A 27,473-nucleotide genomic window follows, 5' to 3' on the forward strand; every position below is an offset into this window, starting at 1 on the left:
ACGTTATGCAAATCCAGCTCCCCCCCCCCATTTTCAGTGACTGCAGACAGAAATGGGCCGAGGCTTTTATTGCCACATCCCTGCGTGCCATTATTGCTTTGATGGGCTCTGTTATTCTGCAGCTGGGATGAAAGGCGACGCATACATTGCACCGAGTCGTCCATGAAACTCACCAGACAGCTGGTCGAGCCGATTGAAATGTGATCCTCGTTAATTCGACACGACACGCCCTGCTATTCTTAATATGGGCGAGGGTTTGAATGCAGACAATCGAATATAGTAAATATACCATGCACCCCTTTTCACCCGTGTTATTTCTCCTCCCGCCTTTATTATGGAGGCATGGCCTTTATTAATGGAGCTTGACCAGTTGTGTCCGTGTGCTGTGTTTTTTGGGGGCCTCGGAGCCAATGGCAGGGTTGGCTGGGCAGAGTGGCCGCTGTGGACATCACAAAGCCTCCTGTAATGTCCCACTCCCCTGCTCTGTCACACATAATGGCCCCAAAGCACCCCGATAAGCGGAAGCGTTTAGAGGAAGGTGAAGAGGTGGGAGCGGGAAACACACACCCTTGGCACACACCTTTCACCGGCCCGGTCCAAGATGGCGGACCGGGAGTCAAGTGGCCGTTAAAAGGGCGGATTATTTAACTCGGGGAGACGGGAGGGGAGGGGAAGAGACTGCAGCCAGGTAGACAGAAGTATCTATTTTCCTCTTTGCTGGGCCCCGTGGGGCCCCACAGTGGGCTAATGGTCTACGCCTAGACCGACCCGGTCTCTGAGATGAAAACCTTCACTGCACAGAGAGGGGAATGGAGTCTGCCACTCCCGTTTCTGTCTCCACGCCACTGTGTGGGAATCTGAGCGGATCTATATGCAGTGCAACGTATACATGTAGAGTGTGTGTGCGTGTGCGTGTGCGTGCATGAATAATGGCTGCCCTAAAGCAGCCCAGCCCTTCTCCTCCGAGTACAGGTGTGTACGCGTGTACTACTCGTGTGTGTTAAACTCAGTGGTCCAGAGAGGGCCTAACGGGAAAGGAAAGCGGCCGGTGAAGCTAGGGCTAGTGACTGACAGGCGGCGCCGTGACAACAGAGGCGGACGAGAGCGGGGGCTGCTCTGGAGTTGCTGTATCTTTGGCGGGGGGCAATGACCTATATAGGGAATCCTGCGGAAACGAGAGGAAGAGGAAGAAACGCGAGCCAGCGGGTTGGAGGATCAGGCCTGATCAGGCCAGGTAGGGTATCCCTCCCCCCCGCCAGACCTCCTGGCAAACCCACCCAAGAGTAATACATTAAAGCCAAAGGGAAATACTGAATTAGCCACGGGTCACCCCAGGGGTAGCGAGCAGCAGACGGGCTGTTAATAAGGGGTGGATAATACTTTGGGGCGGAGTGGGAACACCCAAAGGTATCCAAAGGCTCTATGCTCAATCGACAGAGATGGCCCATAAAGGGCACCAGAGGTCGCAGGAGAGAAGAGACGGTCACGTGGGTCAGCAGACCCCCACTGGGTACCCCGATGTACTGGTAGACGGTGAGAGGTATAGGCCTTGGTCTTTGTGTCTGTGTGTTTTGTGTGTGTCTTTTGTCGATTGTGTTGGTGTTTTGTGTTTATATTTTTGCACAAGAAGGAGTGAAAAGAAAATTGGATGTACCAAAAAAAAAGAAGAGAATCAAGTGAATAAAAACAAGATGGAGAAACAGAGAGAGAGAGAGAGAGAGAGAGAGAGAGAGAGAGAGAGAGAGAAAGAGAGAGAAACGGATGGTGAAACCGCCAACCGGACAGCAATCGCAGGCCAAACCCTGGCCCCCTCTGAAACACAAGGGGTAAACACGACGGTTGCCGTGACATCACGGCTGTAGAAGTCTCCCGTAGCATTCCTCGCGAGCGACAGGTGTCAAGGGACACAGAGTCACGGGACCCTGCCATGGCAGCAGCAGCTGCGGCAGGACATGGACCCTGCCACAGACTTGGTTCTTCTAAGGGCAGGCACACACACCAAAAAGTCCCGATGCTACAGAGGAACATGCTCCACAGTAAACATGCAGTGCTGAGGTCCAGGGCAGTCCAGAAGGAGGCGAATCAAGCACAATAGCACGACTAGCTCCCATTAGGGGGCCAGCTTCCAGCCATTTCCTGAGTCCAGACCGCCCTGTGATGCCTCCATGCGCAGATAGGGGGCGCCTCCTACAACTACTTTCCCCCGGTCAGGCACAGGCATTGAGCAGGACATGCTGCGGGGTGAGCGACAGCGCAAAAGCATGAGGGGAAAAAGAGAGAGAGAGAGAGAGAGAGAGAGAGAGAGAGAGAGAGAGAGAGAGAGAGAGAGAGAGAGAGAGAGAGAGAGAGAGAGAGAGAGAGAGAGAGAGAGAGAGAGAGAGAGAGAGAGAGAAAGAAAGAAAGAAAGAAAGAAAGAAAGAGAGAGAGAGTAGTTTAGGAGGTAGGAACAGAACAAAGAGGAAGAGAGCTTTGCATCAACAGATACAAGTTAAGCTCCTCATGAGGGACTTCGTATAGCCGCCCGTTGCATCTCAGCTTTCTGCGAGACCCAGCGAAAAAACAAAAGTGTAAGAAGACGTTTCAATAATTCAGCAAGTTCAATTCAGCGAGCGTAAGGCAGGCAGCTGTCCTCACCCAACCATACGATGGCAGTGGAGCGGTTGTGGACTAATTAGTGTGCGTATTCTATGCACACAAACAACACCACACAATAGCGGGCGACGGCCTCCCTGCTATGGACAGGACCGGTTATGGCTCGTCTTTTTATGGGCCTGACCTACAGTCTAGAGTTCTTATTATAACAAAGGGCCGACGCAACAAACTCAATCAGCCACTGGGCCTGGCGCCTATAAATAAATAAAGTCTCCCATTACACTTTATGTAACTAATAAAAGGACCGAAGCCTATATTGTGTATGTCGGTGTGGCATCGCTGGCCTACTGCTCGTCTCTTCTCATTATGGCACCGTTCGATCCCAGCCCTTTCCTCTCCTCATGGAAGAATGAAGCGAAATGTGAGGCAGCACTCGCGTTTTGCTTCTTGGCGTTATACGCGTTTAATCCATTATGTTCTGCCCTTTCTCTGACGTGCTTCTAAAGTGCCAATTGTGGAAATGGCTCTGCTTAAAAAAGACTTGAAGAAAAATGGAGAAGCTGAGATGCAATACTCGGGAGAAGGGCTCCTTGGCTCCTCGGCCCTGTTCCCTCTGGTTCAGAGCGGGGGGGCGGGCCTATTCCACGCCCCCCCGCTCTACACACCACCAGCACGGGAACAGGGCAGTTGAGGAACAGAAAAGGCAGAGAGAGCCAGAGAGAGCCAGAGAGAGAGAGAACGACAGAGAGAGAGAGAACGACAGAGAGAGAGAGAACGACAGAGAGAGAGAGAGAGAGAGAGAGAGAGAGAGAGAGAGAGAGAGAGAGAGAGAGAGAGAGAGAGAGAGAGAGAGAGAGAGAGAGAGAGAGAGAGAGAGAGAGAGAGAGAGAGAGAGAGAGAGAGAGAGAGAGAGAGAGAGAGAAAGAGCGAGAGAGTACAAGAGAGAGAGAGGAGTAGGGAGATCGGAGGTGGGTGGGCAACTATGTACACAGTGCAGTATTGTCATTCAGGGGCACACGCACGCATGCTGTTCGGCACGCGCCTCATACCTGCCAGAAGTCCTGCAGAGAGGGGGGGGGGCACAACCGCGGATGGGATGGGAGGGAGGGGGGGGAGGGAGGGGAGGGGAGGGAGGGGGGGGAGCACATGGACGGAAGAGGGGAGTGAAGTGACAGGTAGAGAGAGAGAGGGAGAGAGAGGAGGGGGTAGGGGGAGACAGCCACAGTAGTTGATGGGGAATGGTTACCACGGATGGGCAGGAGGGGGGGGGGGAGGGAGGGAGGGAGGGAGTGGGAGGCGGAGGAGGAGAGAGAAAAACGTTGGGATTACTTGTTATATGACGGCGAATGGCTGCCCTCAAGAGCAAGAGAGACCAACAACTGTTAAAATAATAATCACAACGGGGAGGGGGGGGGGGGGAGTCACATGATGAGCGAATACACACGTCAGGGGGGAGACGGCACACACACACACACACACACATAATAGCACACACAAACACGGTTTTGTATGTGTGCTCTGCAAGGGAGGACAACATACACATTGAGTAAACACAACACACCACTACATTAAAACAACAATATAAAAAAAGCAATACATAGATATGGTTTACCATAAAACCACATACACACAGTTTAATAATGTGGTCTACTCTGAGGGGAAGGGGGGGGGGGGGGGGGGGCGGTTAGGGGAAGGAGGTTGCAACCTAAACAGTTTTCTTACACATTGAACCGCCCATGCGTGGCATCACCGTATGGAGGAAGCTGCTGTTGTCTAACTCAAACCACAGCCAGCCAGCGGGGCGGTGGTGGGGTCATTAACGGATAGTGCTACTTGACTCCTGCATAGCCGCCTTACCACACACACCCGCCTTTGGAAGTAAACGATTAACATGCAGGGCTGATACGCCCGCCTCACTGCGGCCGCTGTAATTGTATGTTCGGGATAATCGCTCGCTGCAGTGTTTTAATTTTAATTCACGTGGAGTGGCGTGGCGTGGCTTCACGGGGAAAGCACTGGGGTGTCCCTCTCCTTCAGCCAGCCCCGCAGTTGCTACTTAGCCAATCAGGCGGAGGCATGTGTCAGTGGAGGGGAAGGGGAGAAGAGCCCTCCAGAGGGAGAGAGGGGGAGAGAGAGGGAAGGGGGAGAGAGGGAAGGGGTGGGGGAGACTAGGCTGGAGCTAGCAGGTCCTTGAGGCGATGTGGCCGTTGCAGGGAGAGTCCCGGGGAGAAATTCAAAGCCATAGATCAAGTTGCACTCCCTGATTTGACTCGCAAAACCAAGGCTGCGCAGAGCCCGGAGATATGGCCGCCATTTGCATAGCGCTGACCACAAATCAGGAGTGGTCCGTTGTAACGACAATAGATCGTCTTCATGCCGGCTGCCCGCGGATGTTGATGGCCTAGCAAAATCTGCCTTCACGTCTGAATTAGGATGTGATCCAGTAAGGGGGGAAGCAGTGTGAGATACAGCCAAAATAAAAGCCTCGCTGCATAGTAGGGCGAGCCTGCGTCTGATTATGTGCTTGGAAACGCAACGGGGCATGTGCCGATGAACGGCCGGTGCTAGGGGAGGACGTGGCTGGGGGCCGTGGGGCAGAAAGGCTCCTGGGTTTAAGGAACAGGGGGTGGAACGTTGCAAAATGAAAATCAATAGGCGGGAATGGGAGGGGAGAGGCTGGTATTGGATGACGGTGTCGCCACAGGGGGGCCGAGTAGGTCCAAGGTTCACCCTTCTGTGGTTGCATTTAAATAGGTCATTACAACTGATGACTAATGTTCGGAGGCCCTCTATTAATGATTAAGTGTGAAGCCACACCTAATGTTGGTTGGGTTCTCTGTACCGGCTGCATTTTTAGAACTCTACTAGTACCAAACATTAATTAAAGCAATGATTTGGCTCCCATTGATTCCCAAGGACAAAATTTAGTTTGTCCTCACCATGCAGACGTTTGACGTTGGTTTGGTTTAAACACATTTATAAATATTTATATATATATATATACTCAAGAAAGTTTAGATACTTTCTGGTGCAAGGGGTAGAACTTGCTCTGCACCACCAGATCCATTTCTTGGCTAACAGCTGTTTTAAGGACGAACATAAAGCGAGGGGTCTAAGGCAATGACACCCCAGAGAAGAAGTCTGCAGAGTAACCGTTAGGAAAGAAATAATTACTTTTTAATAGAATTTCTGTGTTGCAGAGTATGGGAGCCTGTTAGGGGGTGGGGATAATATCTTATTAGTTCTGGGATTTGGACATTAGAGGAGATGGTCTCCACTGAGGGCACGCCACTGCCATTTTGGTGCGATTTATCCTTGCTCTAGCATGACAGAAGGCGTGTCAAGTTGTAAATCACCAGAGACACATAGCTAAGCACTGCTGCGGCTATTTGTCAAGGGGGCTCTTTGGTGGTATGTGTGCATAAGGAGTTGTTAGTAAGGCTGAGTATTTGTAAAAAGTATTTAAATTTGCAAAAGGCTAGTGATTATCTGTATTAGACTTTTGTTCAGTTTTATTCATTCTAAATTTTTAAAGATTTTATTTACCATCGTCAAACTGAAACGTTGAGCCCAGCAATAAAGCATCTTATTAAAGTTAATTGATCGTTTGTTTAAATTATTTATAGTTGGTTTAAATTACCACATAACATGAAAATAAATAATTAGGAGTAATTAATTGAGTAGTAAAGTAGAAGTTAAGAGTCTAATAAAAAGGGCAAACAAACATATTTGATGATATCCATTTATCAGCCATGACAGGAAACAGCAGCCTCCACTTCCTGCCTCACAATTCCATTTAAATGACTTTGGTCTCTTGGCAAAGCGCCAGCAGCTGTCCCAACACAAACAAGGCCTACAACTGGTTTGATGTGTTGGGGAACAGAGCGAAAACCCATAATAAAATATAACCACAATGCAGCAGAATATTGTCTTGGTAGGAATCCAGTCAGCCATTAATTTTGGAGAATTGAGGAAAAACCAACGTGATTATGAAACGTTTTTTTAATGAGTTTTTGATTATTCCGCTCGGTATCCCCTCTCTGCTTCCACATTGCAGCTTACCTTGCCATCGTAGCGCTTCACCATGAACTGGTCCAAGCCCAGACCTGTAATGAGGAGAGAACGACAGAGTGAGCGAATGACACTTACACACAAAAAAGTACAAAAAAGTACCAAGACCAGCATTTTATAAAGAGGGCACCACTTTAAGATTTGGCTTTGGCTGAAATTTGCCTTTTTCTTTGCTTCGTCAACGGTCACATAAGCCAGGGTAAATTCATAAACTGATTGAAATTCCTAAGACTTAATCCCTAACGCAAACAGAAAAAAATCCCAACATTAAATAATAAAATGATAAACGGCAAGCCGGGGCAACAATAGAGGAAAACTTTGCACAGCTGCTGCTTTAACACAACAACATGTTTTTAATGTATTTTTTAAACGACATCCATGTTTTCACTTTAAAAGAGCATTACCACCGATCTTCACAGACAGCCACATGGCCCCGGGCATTTACTTAGAACTGGGGGAGACCCATTTCCATGATGTCATTAGAGTGACTCGTCGACATGTGCCAGAGATTAATATAGGCAATTTACAACTCATTTCCATTCTCCAATTATCCCCACCACACTGCATTCAGCTTTCATTAGTCTGATCGTTTATCGCAGAGAACTTCTAATGCTGGATATATTTGCTGGATCGCATTTTCTTAGCGCTGATGTAAGTGCGCGGTTCAGGATTTAGATGAAGGGAGGTGACGCGATCCACCGTAGCTCGGACAGGAGAATGCACTTGATGAGCTTGCCAGAGCAACCTAGACTCATTTATTAACAGTGGTGATCAGAATTAAAAGGTTAGAATTATATATTCCCAAAGTCAATGTCATTATGCCGCATTAATAGAATGAATAATGGATCCGATTGGCCGTCGGGTCAAATTAGGAGGTTAATGGTCGTTCACATATTGTATCTTCCTCAATCCTTCACATCCATTTGATTTGACTTCAAAAGTCCCACACCCTTCTACCTGGGACCCCCGCGGTCATTGTATAGAGGAGGGAATCCCTCTTTAGTCGCTGCTCCTAAGCTATTGCGGCTTTACACACAGCAATCATGACACCATTGATTTTGAGCACCTTACTTTATCGTTCGGATGACCTTACTTTATTATTCGAACAGCCATCTCCGGTTTGGTATATCTATGTATCCAACAGATTGAAAGATTTCAAATGTTCTGCTCCCGGAGGGAGAACATCCATTCAAAAAAAAAAGTGCGACGTACACCGTAGGGACTTTCAGCTGTAGAGATCTTTAATCTCTATAGTGCATGTATTCATTACATTTAAAAAATGTCCCCATGTTATTGATAAATTATTAATCCTTTGGTTATCCATTGGTACACAATGACATTGAGATTTATCTGGCAAGGTGCCCTGGCCAATGCTATACATAGCATACTACATACTGCTATTGGTGATACTCCACATTGTGATTGAAGTTCAAAGAGAAAGATGAAGGGTGTGGACAGCGGACAATCATGTTCTACAGTATTTCGTGTCTCAGTGAAACATATCTCGTTTTTTCTACTGCAAGACAGCCGCACGCAGTCCATCGACAAACATAAATTTACCAACTGAAATTATACCCATAAGTTGAAATGAACCATTTGTATGCTACTTAAATATCACATTATATTGTAAAAAATGAACACCAAACACCTTTCTTTAGTTGAGCATATCGGGTGTTATTTAAAATAAAGTGAACGTCTTCTAATAATTTTACGATGGGTAGTCAAGATCAAATGAATTGACAACATGAATACAACATCGTCTGAAGCCCTTTAGTAAATGCATCTTGTTGTTTTTTTGGAAATAAATTCCCTCATATGTATTTGCATCATCGATTTAAAGGTGTGACTTGGGGAGTGTGCAGTTGTCCATTTTATGGCCGTCACTTGCTATTATGCTCAGAATAATTAACTAATCAAAATCAGTTGCAGTTTCAAGTCTTGGAATTGACTATCATAGTTAAGTGGATTGCAATAGGCTATAATTTCCTTGGGTATTGAGGAAATATCTTCCGATTGTACTGAAGACCTTGTAATCAACGTTTCTTTGAAATTTGGATCAGGCAAAAACCGTACATGCGCTAATAGGGGTCAGGTCGTTGCAATTGCATCAGTCAGTGCTAAATCTCAATTATTCAAACCAAACGCCAATGGCACAATGACTATCTGTACACCAAATCAGAGTAGATCGTTAAAAAGGATTAATCATCGTGTCCGGGCTCGTTCATAATCCTTTTATCGTTTGATCATTCATTGATCATTTCATTTTCATCTATTTCTAAAAATTAGATGCCTCACTAAATGTTAGTAACGCAGGCCAAAACTTTGCCAATAGGTAGTTGATAGACATGCTGCAAAGTGGATGAGCATTTCAGACCATTCCAAAATAATGTGTAAAATATCACAAACATACCGTTATAGCCATTATTGATACAGATGTTGTGGACACATGGACATGGAACTAATATGAAACTAAATAATAACAGGGTTCCAGTACCTTATGCTAGGAGCTCAATTAACGAGGCCAGGACTCTTCGGCTGAATGGTGCAATTAGTTAGCTGAGACGGAGGAGGAGTTGACCGTCTGCCAATAAGATGCACTGCGGCCTCTTTTTGGCGCCTTGTTCTGCTTATGTATGCCCTCCCTCATCTAATCCAATGGATCTCGACTCAGCGTTATGACATTCATATCGTTTTATAGGACAGGGCTTGGGAAAGGGTCACACACAGCTTGGAGATGGGTGTCTGGCCAATGCATGGGAGGCACTGTTGATGGAAGAAATTGCCACCACGGCGGCAGATTTAGAAGGCACTCAGGTGATGGAAGAGCAGATGCTGCCAGACAGCAGAGACGTGACGAGCCCGACCATGATATGATTAGCGGAGCACATCGCAACAGACGGCTGCGTCGGTGGCTCCAAAGACGGAAAGGTAAAGTGACCGCATAGGCTAGCATCGAAGTTAGGAACAGTGCACGGATGCAGAAGATACTCGTATGCTACAGAGAGTGTCAGGGTAAAAGGCAAAAGCTGGTGCAGTGATATCTATGTTTGTATAAATATACACATATATAACTATATGCGCACACATGCGCACAAGCAGAGGTGATGAAGTAGTCAAGTGTCGCACTGTGGCGAACACGCCAAGTTCAGACCAGTTGCCTTCCCAAGCACTCCACAGCTTATGATCAGATATCTCTCGCCATATCTGCATGTGACACCAAGAATGTGCTTCGACACGCTCATTAATACACCCACTGCCGCGTCCTATTTCCCCCCCCCCCCCCCCCCCCCCCCTCTCCCTTCGCCGCACCCGTCTGCCTGGCCTACTTTAGAATCAGACCCTCCCGGAGTGGGTCGTCCCCTGCCAAACTGTCCCTGAATGCTCTCGACATTGGATGCGTAGGGAGGAGTCACATGACCTGTACATTGGACAGGGCGATGGATGATACCACCGACCGAGGAGGGGGGGGGAATCGATCCAATGTGCATTGCCAGTGGGGTACATTACGCCCTGCATAGTGGGGCCCATAAATCACCACACTGCATGGAATTTCACTTGCGCGTGTGATTACACATGGACATAGGCGCGCGCGCACGTACACGTGCATATTCACACAGACACACACGCAGGCACAGAAGATGCATTCAGAACCGCTTCAAGGCCAAAATGAAAAGCATAATGTCTACTTATTTGCAAATGAATTGACTTACTTTTTATTTAGCATAGTTTATATCAATATATTTATTTGATCTACATTGTGGGTACTCCAATTTGCATTCATAATGTTACTGTATTTGTACTCTCTTGCTTGATTTGCACTGATCCTTTAAAGCAGGCAGACCAGAACATCTCTTCGGGGAAACATAAAGAGTGGCCTTATGGTATATCGGCGGACGGGACCGGGACTCACTCTCAGGCTGCTTCTCGTTGGGGGTGATGGAGCGCACAAAGTCCTGGGGGGTCATGTACACCTCGGGGTCTCCGTGCTCGCTGATGACCTTCAGCGTCGCAAAGTAGCGGAAGATCTTATCCGGGGTTGAGTACGCCCTGATCCTGTTCTCATACTCCATCACCTGGCAGGCAGAGGGGAGAAAGAAAAAAATAATTGACTCATTAGTCACACGTCAACAGCGTTTAGATCCAGACAACGTGTGGATAACCAAACGGGAGCGGCATTGGTTTGGTTGCGATTCAGGGGTGAGAGGTCTCCCCCCTCCATCTATCCAAATGGCTTCAGAAAGGTAGGACGTCAATCCTGCCCCGGGAGAGAGGGTGACCTTCCAGCCCCCCCGACTCCATTAGCACATCAACATGAAGGACTAAATCTATCTCCCGTTTTACCGTCGAGCGGGGCTGACAGGTTAACCTCTGGGGAGATCTCGGTCGCTCCCGGGTTATACTATGTCATTTGGGGAGAGTGAAGTAGATATTTGGGGATAAATCCCCCAACAGCACAGTTCAGAACGGCCATCGCTCAAATCAGGGCATCATGATGGAACACAGAGTATTGAAGTGGAGTATCACATGAAGGGACGGGTCATGGTGGGAGTCGGCCTCTCTCAAACTGGAGTCTTATTATCAGGTCTTTAAAGTCTTCATTTGGCCTCTTAATCACAAAGCATATTAGCTACATCATTAGCGACATAATTCCAGTATTGAGACTGGTATTAGCCACTCTGAAATAGAAATGGCTGGCACAGAAGCAGCCATTTCTAATTATAGATGCAGCAATGGCATTTGACGTCGACATAAAAGTGTATTGTTTTGCTCAATCATGTAAGGCATAAAAAGGCCAGCGTGGCTAATTATTTGTCGGGTGCTAAAAGTCTGTGTAGGATGTTATCGGTTTTGCTGTAGCTCCAATGTGCATTACACATTTTGACAATGCTCTTGCCAATGGTTTATCACAAAACAATTCCTTAATACAGGGTGCAGGTTTAAAGCACACAGTCTAGGAGAAAGGCTCATGATGTTCCCTTTAAATTTTGCAAGTAAAAGAACATTGGCATTATCATTTTGAATTTCTCTCTGATGTAGGGAGGCTGTATCATTATGTAACTTACAATAAAATTCCCTTACAAGACTTTTTCTCATGATTTCACAGGCCCTTATGCTGGTCTCAAATTCTTTGCAGAAGGCATTGGCCTTCTCAACAAGATTTGGACAATACCGTATGGATGAGGGCGATAGGGGACATTTGAGAAGAGGGGTTTCAACGAAGGCCTGATCGATTAAGGGCATGAGCAGCATTGAGATCGCTCTCATCTTCCACCCATCTCCTCAAATGTACAGGCCATTGATCGGGGCATTAGCAAAACCGTAGGAGATGGAATGTTCACCAACTAACTTCAGGTTTTTCCTCTTTATAATGTTTTTTGACATCTGACATACTTTCCCCATTGCGTAAGACATTCATGAATATTGACTTTTTTTCTAAAATATACACAAAATGCATCCATGTGATGATAATGGGGCAGAGGACAATTTTCCCACAACACAGACACAGACACACACAGAGACACACACAGAGACACACACAAACACACACACACACACAGGGTAAAACTTCATCAAAGTGCAGCATCTCAGGGACACCTGCGATAGTGCTTGACAGACCGAAAACGCACTCAAACACGTACAGATGCGTGCAATTTACACTCAGTGGACAGTATTCCATCAAAACTAGGCACTCTGTCTGACACAGACCTATATCCACCAAGACAAGTGCCTACCTTACCTCAACTTGGATTTGCCACATAAGGGCAAACATGCTTTCAAATATCAATACAATTTCTGTCAGATGACTGCTGTAGCCGCCAAGTTGATTGCTCTATTCATCTGCTCAATTCTCCAACGGCTCTTTTTGTAAATCTAGGCGCATAAGGCTGCCATGGCATTCAAGGTCTGGTTTGAAACATGGGGGCCTATTGTAACATCTCGTGACTTTCTCTAGCCCTCTTGCTGTTAAAAGTAACGTGCCATCAGAGACACACGCCAATCCATCGTCACAGGCTAATTAAAACTGTGGTACAAATGTTAGCAGGTGGCACATATGATAGTAGATTAGAGAGCAATTTCACAGCGGATATTGTTTGCAAATCTTTACTTAAGGTGCCGTTGTGTATAAAAAAAGGGTGGAATCTAGCGGAACGGACTTGGCAGAAAGGGAATATTATATTCAGAAGTATATTTTAATTAATCTAAAATCCCATAAAAGAAAATAAATTGCGTTTTCGTTACCTAAGAATGAGCCCTTTATATCTACGTAGGGAGATATATGCACCGCCATGTCTCTATAGTAGCCAAGAACGTACAAGCCGTGTCTCTAGAGAGAACACTTTTATACAAAAAGGTGTTTTGGGCTAAGAATTCTAAGTAGGAAGGGGGTCGTTGTGAAGGGGCGTTATAATAAGCAACGCTGTATATGAAATGCAACACACACCATGCCATTTCACTCTAAGTGTCCTAGAAGCTTAACCCTCTCTTTGACGCGACATTAACACCTACCGCTGGCAGTACGGCCCTCCACACATCTACACACACCGTGGTGTCATCTATAGGCTTCCTAAAAGCTTAACTCTCTCTTTGGCACGGCATCAACAACAACTACTGGCAATACGGAGCCCTACACATCAACCCACGACGTGTTGTTAGCCTAAAAGTGTCAGAGAAGCATAACACTCTCTCGGACGCGCCAAACCCGTACAATACCAGCCATTAAAGGCCGTTACAGGCCAGTACAGGCCAGTATAGGCCAGTACAGGCCAGTACAGGCCAGTATAGGCCAGTACAGGCTAGTACAGACCAGGTAGGCATTGGAAAGGGAGGGGTAAGGGGGGGGGTATGTGACCACCACCTCACCGCTAGTGGTCACATACAGCTTAATCCCCGCAAGTTTATTGGCCATAGATTAAGGCTAGTTATGAAAAAAATCGATAAAATACATTGTGGAGATAAATTAAACAGCAGGCGACGGAACCGCCTCATGTTGATTGCCTATTGATTACCTTGCGGTCGCGGAATCCAGAGCGAACCTTCTTTTTCTTCCCCTCGCCACCGGCGCCGCCCTCCTCCTCCCCTCCCTCCTCCTCTCCACTGGTGGCCTCCACGGACTTGTCCGACTCCACGTCCGATTCGGCGTCCTTGGGGAACTCCTCGGCCTCAGGCTCCGCCCCCTCGGCGTGACGGACCGACGGGCCGGCGTCCGCGTACGCCCTTGGGTGTCAGACCACAGAGACGCTCGGTGTCACTTACGCTGACAACAGGGTGTCCGTGTCCCCAGGGACCGAAGAGGTTAATGGGTACATGGGGATATACATTTCTCTGTTTGGCCCCAGAGCCGTAAGGGGGGGGGGAAAAGTGTGTAAAAGCCTGGATGCCTCGCTGAGAAGAGGGAGTAGAGAGAAGGTGATAAAAAGCGATGATGAGGTTGGAGGGGAAGATGAGCAAATGGAACGACAGTAAAGGAGCGCTGTGTTTCTTTTCTGCTGTGTCATGTTGTACGTTTGGCCATCTACCTCGGGCCAACTGTCCGGACTGAAAATTGCCGTTATAAGAATTAAGATGACTTCTCGGAGATTGCAGGTTTGAGGCCATATAATTCAGTTTTACGAGACACTGAGGGAAAACGAGGCAGGGAACGTTCTCTCCTCAGCGGTGTCAAGACGTCCAGGAGGTGCCATCCATCGCACAGCGGCCTGTACACACCGTCACTGTGTCTTTGAAGAACTCTCACCTCATCCTGACACCATTTGTGCAGTGGCTGCAAGTTAAATTAACACCCGATTCCTCTGTGATAGAGTGTGGATCATCACAAAGCAACGCTGCATAGGGGCAGTGGCTCAGCATTTCATGACCAACCCCAATGTAGCGGACAGCAAATAAAGGTTTGTGAATTTCAAAGTAGGACAGGAAGTGAGTCTTGTGTGTATGTGTATGGGTGTGTGTGTGTGTGTGTGTGTGTGTGTGTGTGTGTGTGTGTGTGTGTGTGTGTGTGTTTCAGTGTGTAAGTGTGTGCGTATTGGAAGAAAATGTGAACAACCATCCGTCTCCCCCCAATTGCTAGTGAAAGGAGCCGAATCGGGTGCCTTCATACCTTGTCCAGAGCAGTCCTGTGCTGGCCGATATCCCTGTGACCCCAGCCAGGGCTGCCAGTATCAGCCTCCGTCGGCCCTGGGTCCGCACCGGCCCACTGTGGTAGCGCCGAGACATCAGGGCCAGGCCCACAGAGGCCGCCGAAAGCGCCCGCAAGCGGAACATCCTGTGAGTAGAGTGACAGCCCATGGAAACCGAGCATCAGTCAAGATAAGGGGTAGGCACTTCTATTCATCCTCAGGCAGTAGATGATAGAGCTTGCGAGAGGTCGTAGAAATGCTGCAACAATGTTCAACATTTTGTTAGAATGTTAGAACTAAACTCTAGCACGGGTGGTTCTGCTGTAAAGGAGCCAAACTATTTTTATTTTTCTGAAGATCTGCCTTTCCCACGGGAGACACCTCTAGAAACAACCCAAAATAAATAAACGTGTGTGCCCTGCCACCAAAACTTGAATTCTTATAAAGACAGTGATGTAATTCATTAGTGCCACAACCGAGTGATTAGGAAATAAGTGGGCTGCTGCCTTCATAGTCTGTTGATTTCCAGACTTAGAGAAAGAGGAGCTCCATCATTCTCACAAAAAAAAGAATGATGGAGTAACCTTGTATTACCCATCAATATTACATGTGGCTATTAGGAGAGTCTTCCCCAATTTAATCAGCAAGATAAACATGCAAAAACAACATTGCTAATTGGGAACATTCAGTGTTCCGTGGCAAAAGGGACTAAGGAGGTCTCCTGAGTATGGGACTGAACGTGCTTGAATACGCACTCCCTTCTTTCAATCTTTCCAAAGTCACAGACCGAGGCCTATAACTGAAGTTTTGACATCAACCGAATGGACTGAAATCACTAGGAACTTTCTTCAGGCGTTCAAGCTAGAAATCGAAACAGTTCTACATCTGACATTTACAGTGTCTGCATTTCTGTCTACAACATTTAACGATAAGGGGTGTTTCAGGAGCAAGTTTGGCAACATAACCATCAAATCTCTATCGTTTAACGGAGGTGTCAGTCAGTTTGGAAGGCTTCGCTCTGTGCAGCATAAAATCAATGTGCACAACCTAAACAAAATAAATTATTAGGATATGTACAATCGATACAACACAATGCATCCTACACTATTGCGCGGAGACAGCTCTATTGCATGGAGTATAACAACTGGGGTTCAGAAACATGTCTAGAGAGTGGGATTCATTATCTTCTAGCAAGCTTTGTACTGAACCCATTCATTTCCAGCTGATGGGGGATTTCAACTGTCTGTTCCAGGGAAAATCATTTCTGGTGTTGTTTTCAACTGAAAGCACAAATTTTTGCCCATCAGCCCACCAAAACGTTTCAACACGGAGTCCATGGAGTTTGGGAAATGTAATGGATGTCCACAATGAAAAGCCACATGTCAACCTATAGGTTCAACACCATTATCTATAATGTTCATTGGTCAGGCGGCTACAATCCCAAATTCTCAAGAGCAACTTCACATGATTAGCTTTTAATTAGGAGAGATCATTCATAAGACAGGTAGCCGCTGCAGACATCTTAACCAGAAAGCTTAACCTAAAGTTTGCAAGTCAATTATCATATGGTTTTATTCAAAGGCTTTGAATTCTCTGATAGATGGAATAGTGAGTATGGGGTCAGGCATTTTTCCAACAGCCTACAAATAGACAGGAACCATTTTTGTTTGAACCCATAACGTCTGATGGAAGTCAGACACCTAGCCTAACACTATCATCCTGCCACCAATAATAACCACAAGACATGTCACCTGGGAGTCAAACCGCAGACACAGTAATAATACACTATCATGCAGCCTCCAATAATAATACAACAACCATAACACATTCTAGATGGAGGGGGAGCTTTCTAATCTGTAGTAATCCTCATTCATATGAAAACGTAACTGGTAGCATTAAGCTGGTACGTGAGGGGTTTGTAGTAGGCGTTGAGTGATACATAAAGAAACCTGCGGAAATATCTGACATTCGGGACATGCAGTCCTAAACAAACTTTGCATACAACTTCAACTAGAAGTTTGACGACTGTATGCAATAGACTAGGGGGATACCAACATGCTCCCCCCCCCCCCCCCCCCCCCCCCAACATCTGCTGGGCTGACAACATATAGAGACACACACTCCTGCAACACACTACATTGCAAAATATGCCTTGTATGTCCCCACCGGATATCGTATGCTTCTACCAAGTGTTCACAATAACAATGTGAGAGATGCCAAAGCCAGGACTCACTTTGTCTATCGTTATATTCTTTGAGGACCGACCTGGTAACACATCAGCACACGCTGCTGTATGATGGACCTATACATGCACAGTATTCTAACACATATATTGTATGTAGTTGACTCGGGTGTCTGCCTCGCTTTGGGTAAATACAGAGCATTACATGCCTGGCAGGACATGTCATACAAATATTTAAGACCATCGCAGATGTTAGCCTGCTAGCAAGCGAAGCAACCACTCCGTGATAACTGTGAGAAGAGAGGAGGTCATTTCGTACATCATAAAATCGCATGAGCAGTCGTATATACGCATGGCGTGGGTTACTCACGTTTATGACAATAGGTTCAACAAAAAATAGAGTTTCTTCGAAGTGACAGAAGATGCGTTTTCTTCTTTTCGCTCTTCAACGACGAGTCCAAAACAACAGTTCCGTGTTACAGAATAAGCCCCGCCCCCTGAAAACGCCCCTTTCTGCATAAAGTGCCTGGGTTGGGTGTGGCCATAGGCAGTGGGACTGGCACACTATAAGCACATGCATATTATTTATAACAAGTGAACATTTAAATGCAGTTTATTAATTATGTGTTAAAAGTTAGGCGGTCAAGTATACTTGTGTTCTCACAATCATAAAAGCCCAAACAGAGCTACAATAAGTATGAGGGACAGTCAAGTGATGGTGATTCTAACAGTAACAGCGGCCTCACTTTGATTTCACCATTGGGCCTATCATCATTATTTGGCTTTATTCTTTATCTCTAGTCTTTTTTCATCCACGCCCATAAGTCATATACTCTCACCCATTCCTAACATGCCTTTAAATCATTCAATTGTATGTATTTGTATTAGCATTGTCTTCAAAGATTTGGTATATCTGTGTTGATTTGGTAAGAATATTTAATTTCATTTTAAACTGCACCGATTTTTATTGCTCAGACTTGTTAATCTGTTGGTAGTGCGCTCCCTGTGGTGAATTTATGATGAAGACAGTGGACAGTTATGGACAGTGAATTATGTGACGTGTAATTAGTCAACAGGGAATGCCAGTGAGTAAAATCATGTTATGAATAACCATCTGTATTTGTTTCCTGCAGCATCTCTTGAAATGACAGTATTTCTTACAACATATAGATTGGCATTTGCTTCTTAAAATGTACTGACAAGAATTACTTTTTAACTTCACTACTCATTGGTGGAATACTTGTGGCAGCTTGTTAGTGGATAAATGCAAAGATGCATATTGATTTTTGGATGGAAATGTATTAAAACAGAGAAACTGGTTATCGGCTGAGAATGTGTGATAAGTACATTTATGATTTAATGTACTTATAAAGGGAACTTTGACCTCTTTATTTTGAGATTTGGTCTAAATCAATAACTGTTTCATAAAACCGAATCAATAATTTTTTGTGGTTTTTGTTTGTACTGCTGTGTTTCTAACTGCTGTCAAGTGACATATTGCCAAAAAAAAAGGCGACAAACTGTGGTAAACGGTTTACCCCTATTGTTCGTGAGCTTTTTGACCTAATTTTACCCTCGCTTCTTCTATCCAACTCCATGCTTTATCTTCATCATAATACATTTTATAATTATAATTACATGATTTGGTTCAGTAATTTTACCATCTTTTACCAACTTGTTTCCCTCCGTTAACTCGTTACCCTCCAATAATTGAAGATAAGATAAAATAGTACTTAATTAATCCTAGAATGGAAATCAGGCATAAAGTAGAGGAAAGTAATGTGTAATTACGTTTTTATTTGGGTCATTCTAAACAGTGGAATGCTTTCTGACATGGCAAGCAACAAATGCATACATGAGCAGAATGATTACACATTATCCCAAATAAGGGCGGAAATAGGAATAAATAAAGTAACAACAGATAAAATATACATATATTAAAACACCAGCCATGGTGTTCAATATTGAGCCATTGCTAGTGCAACTTCGAATAGAATAACCCTGCCTTCTGGCCCTAGCGATTTACTCTGACTCTAACAGTACATTCCTTGCTTCTACCTGGTGTTCCACCACTGCGGAGCCTCATAGGCAAGGCTTGTTAGTAAGCGAGCAACGAGAACTGGTTAGGCCTGTCGCATGGAGGGGTTGGGTTGAACTAGTGCTGCTGAATGTGTTACCACTCAGAGACTTCCTTTGTAAACAGGTTGCGAAGCCGCGGGCACCGCCTTGCCGTTGTGAAAGGTGGGTAAATGAGATAAGAAAAGTCTTGCTTCACCTCGCATGGTACCAGTATATACACCACTATGCCATTACTTCTCTACTTCTCTGGACTATACGTAAATCTTTTCAAGTCAGCCTATCTCGGTCTGGATTGCTTCATTAAGCAAACATTTGTAAATTCATATGGGAGCTATGCTGGCCTGCTGGTTTTACAGCAGGGAGTGGCGTTTGCATGAGCAGCTATATAAGTGTTGAGGCTGTATATGTGTGGGGGGGGAAGCTGCAGTGAAATGTGATAGATTGGCAGTAGCTGAGTTTAATGATGACACGTGGCTCCGGTGAAGCCCTGACCTTGCATATGAAGAAGTATGTTTACTTGACAGACAAAATTCCTGCATTTCATATCAGTATGTATGTGAATGTATGACTGTGTGACTGTGTGTATGTGTGTGACTGTGTGTGTGTATGTGTGTGTGACTGTGTTTATGTGTGTGTGTGTGTGTGTGTGTGTGTGTGTGTGTGTGTGTGTGTGTGTGTGTGTGTGTGTGTGTGTGTGTGTGTGTGTGTGTGTGTGTGTGTGTGTGTGTGTGTGTGTATGAGGGCCTTTATATACATGCATATATGAACACACAACTCTAACCAAAGTAGTTTATTCGGCTGGATCATATTTGTGTGCAGAATGGGAATCACCTCATCTCAACAGCAGAGTGAGGGATGGTTTGGGTGTGGCCTTTATTTTACTCTTTGGTACGGGCTCAGTCATATTTGAATGTAATTTAAATGCCGTGTCTTAGCTTGTTCCTTGACTACACAGACAGACACACACCCACAGAAACACAAACACGCAATCAGACATGCTATAACCCTATTACAACAAGTTGTTGTACAAAGTAGAGATACACCTAAGTCACCCTAATGAATATAGACATACTTAAGGAAACAGGTGTGAGCTAGCTAGCCAGTCTTTTTATAGCTCAATGGGGCGACTTGAAGGCCTAGTCAATAAAGTTAGGCAACAAACCAACGATATATCCTGTTATACCTGGCACGAATCCCATTTCATAATGGAGCTTCGAACTAGTTTTTTCCATCTTCTGATAGGAGCTAAGACAATGGAGCAAAAACAGTGCTCACACAAGTGTGTTCAAAGCCATAGGGGAATTCCCCGCTAGCCATAACATGACACACTTTCTCTGTAAAATCTGTTCAGCCCACAGAGCCCACGTCGGGTCATTGTCCATACAAAATAAGGGAGAAATTAGCATTTAAATGACATTGCCCACGCAGTGTGCTGCACTGCACCTGAACCGGAGATGCCGATGGTGTGTTGAGGTGCAAGGAAGTCCTAGGTAATGGGGTCCCTGAGAAAGATAATATCGGAAAATCTAAACTGAGGCATGCTTATGAATGTAAAACATATGCACAATCTATTCGCTGTACAAAATATCTTCGTCAACCTTCTGCAATAAAACCGTTGAGTTGTTTACTATTCACCTTTGACCTACATGTGTTGCAGGTGTGGCAGTCACTCACACACTTCTGGGACTTATTTGAATGCAAAATAACTTTTGGTAACATCCCTCTCACAGTTGGAGACTGGAAAAAACATCCTCCATATGCCCTATATCACTATGCTTACATCCGTGGCACTATATTTTATTCATGAGAAACATTATGCCCTACTGCTGCTGCTGCTTCTAATTTCTGCCATTTTTTTTGAAAGCCTTTTAAGTGGATGCACATTTCAGAAGGTAGAATACACCCTTTCAAAGTTACTGAGGATCAACACATTAGATTTGATCCTCTATTCCTCAGTGATCCTCCACATGAGTGACTAGTGAAACAAACTAATAATAGGCATAGGTGCAGTTAGAGCACTATTGGATACAGGCCACAACTAGTGAGGCGTATACTACAGCCCTGAAGGACTTTGAGACATATCTTCCATTTTGGGTGATTGAATTCCAACTGGAACCAAATAGTCTATATTGGTATCATATCGTATTAATGACAAAAGTGCTTAGTGTATTGATGGGCCAATTTCAGATAGTCATTGTCGCTATCTAATGTATATTGCTGATGCACCGTGCATATCCAACATGATATCCTCAAAACTCCGAATGGGCTCCGAGCCATAACGTGCCGTGTTTATCACCACTAGGTAGGCTACTTTATAAAGACGGCCTATCACTTGACTTTACCTTAAATGCAGATAATGTATCACGCCTGAAATGTGTGTAGGTTGTCTTTCAGGCACGATGCCGGAAAGTGCGACATATGTAATGCAACATTAATAGAACTGACGGCGTAAAGTGGCTTGATTTTGAATTCTGGTGCAACGCTGGCTGGGCATGTGTACGAAGCAGCACTAGTCCAGCCCCGCTTCCCGCCCACCACCCTCCCTTTTCCCCTCGGTCTGTCTCGGTCCGCCCGCAGCATTCGCCTTCTGAGCGAGCTTTCACTAGAGAGATGGCAGGGAAAGTGTGCAGATCGATGCTCCTCTTGTCCAGGAGCAGCGGAACGGTGGCAGGTAGCCTCCCCGCACTTGTTGTCTCTTCACAACGACACCATCAGCACATAAGACCGGTAAGTCAACACAAGGACCACCCCGGCGTGTGTGGGAGAGGTGTAGCAGCGAGCCGCCGGACGCCAGGAACCTTGGTGCTCTGGTGTGTTGTATTTGCTGGCTAAGGAAGTGAGGCTAACTAGCCCGGAGATCTTCGATTCTTGTATGGTTTGCTCGCTTCGCTGGTAGACCATTTAAAGCAGTTGTTCGTCTGTGTACGTGGCTCCGATTCGGGATCTTTCCATTGATAACTCTCACAATGGGCGCAATGCATTTTCGACAGTAGCAATGCAGATTTTTTTTAGGGACGATTTCTGGACGCCCTGTAATATCCCGCTGGCGCTGCCCCGCCGTGTACTGTACGAGGCTTTCCGACACCCTTCCTCACATATTCTGGACATCTCATGTTTCCATGTGCTCAACAACTTCTAGCTATGACCGTATTTGTAAATCGCTGTCCTGTCGGTGGTGTGATCAGTGTGTTTTCATGGGGTTGCCTTTTAGTGTTGCAACACCTTCCTGTTAGGGCATCTGGAACAGCTGCAATCGATCGGAGCTCTTTTTATTGTCCGAGGGGTTTAGGGCAAGGGGAACAATTATTTGATTTAATGTCGGTCGTTCAACTATAATCCATAATGATGCTAGTTCTAATTCGCTTTTGGGTTGTCGCCGTCGTTTCTGAGATGCCTCAATCCGATGGGTTCTTCTTATGTTATGCCATCTCTCATACAGTATGTGAACTGCAGTATCTGTAGGAAGTGGTGCATCTGTGTGAGCTCAAAAATTGTGCAGTCGCTATAGAAAGAGGGGTGTGCGTGTGTTTGTTTGGCGGGGGGGGGGGGGAAGAGAGGAGAGAGATTCAGTTAGAGACTCGCTCTTCATAAACACATCCCTTCACTGAAACATGGGAACCCACAATTTCATGATGATGATGTCAGACTCGCCAGCTAGCCCGGTATTGCCCTCCCCCCTCCATGAGGGTGTTTCCCCGTCGCAGGATCTCCTCTGCTCTCCTCCAAACTAGGGGCATTAAGCAAACCATTGTGGACGTACACCTAGCCACGCGAATTACAATCGCACGTACCCTATTGGGGGAGCAGTAATGGCTCTTGCAGTGCTGCTAATTATGTTATACAGTGAAATCATTGAATGCCGCCCGACTCACTGACCGACTCTTAAGATGCAAACGAGCAGATGTTTCACTGCTGCCTGATGGAAACTAGGGCCCAGTATGTAAAAGAATGAGGAAGTGTAGAGTGGCAGGACGGGCCAGGCCACTTCACTACTCATTGGGAGATAATTACATCACTGCTGTGATTTGGAATGCCTCCCTGTTGACATCGCTTTTTTTTTCTTGTTCTTTCACACACACACACACACACACACACACACACACACACACACACACACACACACACACACACACACACACACACACACACACACACACACACACACCTCTTCAATTGTGAACAATCCGACCAGGTGGACCGGAGCTTGTCGTATTTTTCAGACTCGTACGCTAATAACTTTTTATTTAACTTTGATCTGCTTGGTTGTATTTCTGTTAGCCTGTCATATAGTTTGTCACAGCCCATCGAGGCGTGTCTGTCGCGGCTCCGTTTCGCGGCCCGTGTCAAGCCAAGACGCCTCTGGTTCGCTTATTGCTCAGCTTCTGCAGTAGGAGAATTCTGGAATCTGTGTTTTTTGCGCCCTAAACCTTAAATATGCGGGGTGGAGTGAAGCCAAGCTAGGCTACGCTCTGTAGCATCAACTCTTAAAGACGACACCTCTTGTCACCTGGAGCTGCTTGTCTATCGCGGCGCTCACGCCATAACCCGAAGCCACACTCATTAAGCGACTCCCTTAATGACTGCAGCGCGTATTATGGACTCTAGGGGCAGACATTTAACCCGCGTCTGATCACTATTGACCTAGCTGTCTTATAAAACGGTCCCCTTTTCCGACGTGGCAGGAGGCTAGAGTCATTGTGAATAAACATAACTTGCAAAGATGCCCCATAAATCAGTTTTTTTTTTTTAATGCTTCAACCAGCTTCCGTTTCCCGTCACATTTCAAATACCCTGCTTGGTTCAAAGAAGAAGGCTGCTGCAGCTGCAGACTTTTCCTTGTTCCTTTTTATATTGTATTCATGTGGATTTATTGCTCAAGATTTAAGTTATTAGCATTTACGACTGACATATTAATTAGAATGGAGCCTTAATGAATTTGTCGGGCAGCAGTCTGACACTGTAGGGGTCAGGACCAGCCACTGCCCCCTAATCCAATTAGGACGGAGGTAAACAAATTATTTCCACTCCCACCAACACAATGGGTTCTAATTTAAATCCGGATAAGCATATGAGAGCCAACGTCAGCTCGTCTGCTTGGTTGGTAGCCTACAAAGAAAAACAACTGCGCCCTGAAAAGGCGATAAGACATTGCAATGATTGATGAACCTGTCTACACATGCCTCCTCATTTTTTTATTATCACTGAGTTTTCCGGATCAAACAATGTGAGAGGGGGGGGGGGGGGGGGGGGAGTGATTCCAATACACTAGCCCGATGTGCATGATTGATTGTAAATCAAGAGTTTAGTGAAAGGATGGAAGCTCTTTGTGACACAACATGATAAATGTCATGCTACATTGGCTGTGTTAATTAGGGTGATATTGGTTATTTAACGATTACTGTGTCAACTTCTTGTTTCATGGCTCTGAAGACGGTTTTTGCAATCTTGTCTTTCTCTGTGATTGATTAGTAAAATTTCAGAGGTCAGAATGTTTTCTTTATCGCCTCAGTTTTTTTTACGACTTGGTGCCTAGACCTGGGTACTAATTCTGAAATCCAATCATACCAAGTAGGCCGCTTGCTGTGGCCGATTCTGCTCCGCTCCACTGTATCAGAAGAACATTGTGATCACCTTTTACCCATAATATTCATATCATGCATTCATACGACCTTGGGTAGGCGTATGCCGATTGAATTCAACAGACTTTTATGTGATGGTGAGATAGGGAAAGGAAGACTGCTTGGAAATTCATGAGTAGACTGGTTTGATATTTTCAGGGCTCGGAGTGTACAGTTACAGGAAGAGATTGATTATTGTGTACATGAGCCACCATCTGATTGTTGCACAACCTTGTATGTGTTCCATGTTCTCTGCTTTACATGTTTTCATCTGCAACAAAGGCCCTACTAGACTTCCGAGTTAAAGTTGAAAAGGGATACCAGCATATTGATGTGTTTATAGATAGCAGTAATCTGTTGTTGTTCTGTTTTGAACAGAGCAGGTAGAATTATGCAACAAGATGATTGTAATATTAATCAAAAGGGAAAACATTTTCGTTCTCACTTCCTTGTGTCCGCGTTCCCCAATTAAAAAAACAATTGGATTACGGTATTCTTTTTTGAATGGCTAGATCTCTATTTAGTCCTCTGATTATTGAAAAATAGTTTAGTGTTTGCCTCTGCGTGTGTGCCGATGTGTGCATATCCACGCTCCGCCGAGATGAGGCATGAATGTGAAAGCCTTGCTGCATCGCCACAAGCTGTTAAACCATTGAAGTTCAGAGCATCTCGCCCTGCCCGTGTTTTTGCAGTCTTTATTAGTTTGTCCTGGTTTTACTTTTAAATAGGAGTGGACTGATTGATTTGACGTTAAACAGGGCTATAGACTAAGCCCATGCAGTGGCAGCCAATCTTATTAGATCGGACGGGTATTTTACGCTCTACTATGGCAGCAAATCACCACCCATCACAGGCTTCGCTGAGCGACCACTATTTCATTATTCCATATTTTTAATGTCATCTGAACCCAGTTGACATGTGTTCTTTTTGTTAGGATTGGAGGATTGTGGAGAAGTTTAGAAAATGTAAATATTACCTGTGGGGTTGAGTTTGGCTCACAATGACTTTTCATCAACAGCGGTTCCACACTAAAGCAGGCTGATTCCTAATCCTCAACCATAAACAAGATTGCTTTGATCATTGTAGGGTTGCAAAGGTATCTCGCTCATCCCCTTGTTAATCTAAAAAACCTGTTTCATAATTCGATTGTCGTGTTTTTGCGATGTGGTTGTTGTCCTCCTAAAGTCTAAGACTAGTGCCGCAGATCGTATATGTGAATATTGGTGGCTGGTACTTTTCATATATAAGCATGTCTGCTCTATGTCATTGCATAATGGGCATCAAATTGCATTGAATTGCTTTTTTAGTCTAGACCTTAAAAAATAATGTTGGGGAAAAAAGACTAAGAAAGGAAGCCTAGAAAAGAAGGAAATGGACCTGCTATGGAACAAGTAGTTTTCTACCAACATCATTAAACCCACTCCAAGAGCAGAATGTTTTAGACCAACGGTCTAAAGTTGTCTCGAAGTTGTTTCTGTCTCGTTAATTCACTGCTTGAGCGGCAACTCATTATTTCCTCTTCACACCGCTAGCTTTGGGCCCTGTTTCTGGCTGTTTCCTTAACCATAGGCCGGTGCGTGCCCGTGTCTCCCCCGTGTCTGAGCTTCACCCTTCCCCCCGTGGTCTCCTCCTGCATCAAACCTCGCCACCTGCTAAGAGCCTGGTAGTCCTTCTCACGCTCACCAGCTGTTGGCCCCCGTAGGCAGAAGAAGACTTCCTGAAGATTCACAGGGGCTGACTTGGAGTAGCATACATTCACTTGAGAATGTGCTCTGTGTGTAGCATTCACGGCCATTGTCGATAAGACAATTATTATCTGAAATCCCCCCCATAATTTATTCCCTCTTAAACCCGTTGATGGCTCAGAGGGCTACATTGTCAGATTGGTGGTTGCATGCTCCTATTTATTACAAAGTGGGGGTGCGGGGTAAGATCATCTTGACAAAGTCATCGTTAGTACGCAGGCATGGATTCTCCTCCTCGGTGTTGTGAATGACAGGGTGAACCTCTTACATCAGCTGCAGAGACTAATTAGGCCCCTTACCACCGGTGATGTGTGGCCCAGTGCTACCAGCCAGGCATCCAGTTATCACAGAAACGGGATGTTAATCTAGGCCAATGTGGGGATTGGAAGACGGATGGATGGACGGACGCACGCTTGGTTAGCCCCACTCATCTGTCGGAAGTCGTCCCTGGGCGGGGGCTAGTGGGGTTGAAGAGGGGGTGGGGGAAGAGGGAGGGTAGGTGAGAACGGTGCTCGGTTTTGAAGGTCGTCATTAGAGCCGACAAATCCCGGCTCTAATGGCTGTCAGCCATTACAGCCGGGATTTGACGTCACTAAAGTGACAAGCGACAGGCACAAATCCCCCACAATGCCAGTTCCTCATCAGAAGGGCTGAGTCATCAATGGCAAACAGATTTGCTTAAGGAGCCCCCCGATTACAATTATTTTACCCATTTTTGACACCCTTTTGTTCAGTCCCCTCCCCCGTTTACACGAATGCTTCACGAAACAATGCTCATGTATGACGTGTTTGTTTCAGAATTGAAAATAATTCTGTGCGCCGTCCTTGCAGTGAAAATTAATCTTGTGCTCTTTCATATTCTTCATACATTGTATTTGGAAGTCTTCTTGAAAGTGAAAAGGCAACAAAATACATTTGTTGAGAAAAGCTGTTTGAGAAAGTTTGCCTGATTTAAAAGTAAAGTTGAACATTTTAAGAGATTCTGTATTATTATTTATTTTGTCTTGTAAACCTATACTTTGTGTTGTTCCTGAGGCTTATAAGCCTCCCTAGTGTTGGTTTTTGTATTCTG

At 45.5% G+C, this 27,473-nt stretch overlaps 2 protein-coding genes across 5 annotated transcripts in view; one reads left to right on the forward strand and one right to left on the reverse strand.

Moving 5' to 3' along the window:
• The window catches only part of micu1 (mitochondrial calcium uptake 1), a 32,840-nt gene extending 15,371 nt beyond the window's left edge, over positions 1-17,469 (reverse strand). For 2 of the 4 annotated variants that reach the window (XM_030378277.1, XM_030378276.1), the window contains exons 1-6: positions 17,330-17,469; positions 14,759-14,923; positions 13,671-13,878; positions 10,574-10,736; positions 6,655-6,698; positions 3,642-3,653 (exon numbers count right to left, since the gene is read on the reverse strand). In XM_030378277.1, the coding sequence (XP_030234137.1) occupies positions 3,642-3,653; positions 6,655-6,698; positions 10,574-10,736; positions 13,671-13,878; positions 14,759-14,922 (591 nt within the window). In that variant the 5' untranslated portion in view covers position 14,923; positions 17,330-17,469. The remainder of the gene's footprint in view (positions 1-3,641; positions 3,654-6,654; positions 6,699-10,573; positions 10,737-13,670; positions 13,879-14,758; positions 14,924-17,329) is intronic. The other 2 variants (XM_030378279.1, XM_030378278.1) reach the window with 1 other exon arrangement.
• Positions 17,470-21,513: 4,044 nt separating this feature from the next.
• The window catches only part of mcu (mitochondrial calcium uniporter), a 52,753-nt gene continuing 46,793 nt past the window's right edge, over positions 21,514-27,473 (forward strand). The window contains exon 1 of the mRNA XM_030379944.1: positions 21,514-21,765. Coding sequence (XP_030235804.1) covers positions 21,649-21,765 — 117 coding nt within the window. The 5' untranslated portion in view covers positions 21,514-21,648. The remainder of the gene's footprint in view (positions 21,766-27,473) is intronic.

The sequence above is a fragment of the Gadus morhua genome, chromosome 15 (genome assembly GCF_902167405.1).
Source record: "Gadus morhua chromosome 15, gadMor3.0, whole genome shotgun sequence".
NCBI classification, from domain to species: Eukaryota; Metazoa; Chordata; class Actinopteri; order Gadiformes; family Gadidae; genus Gadus; species Gadus morhua.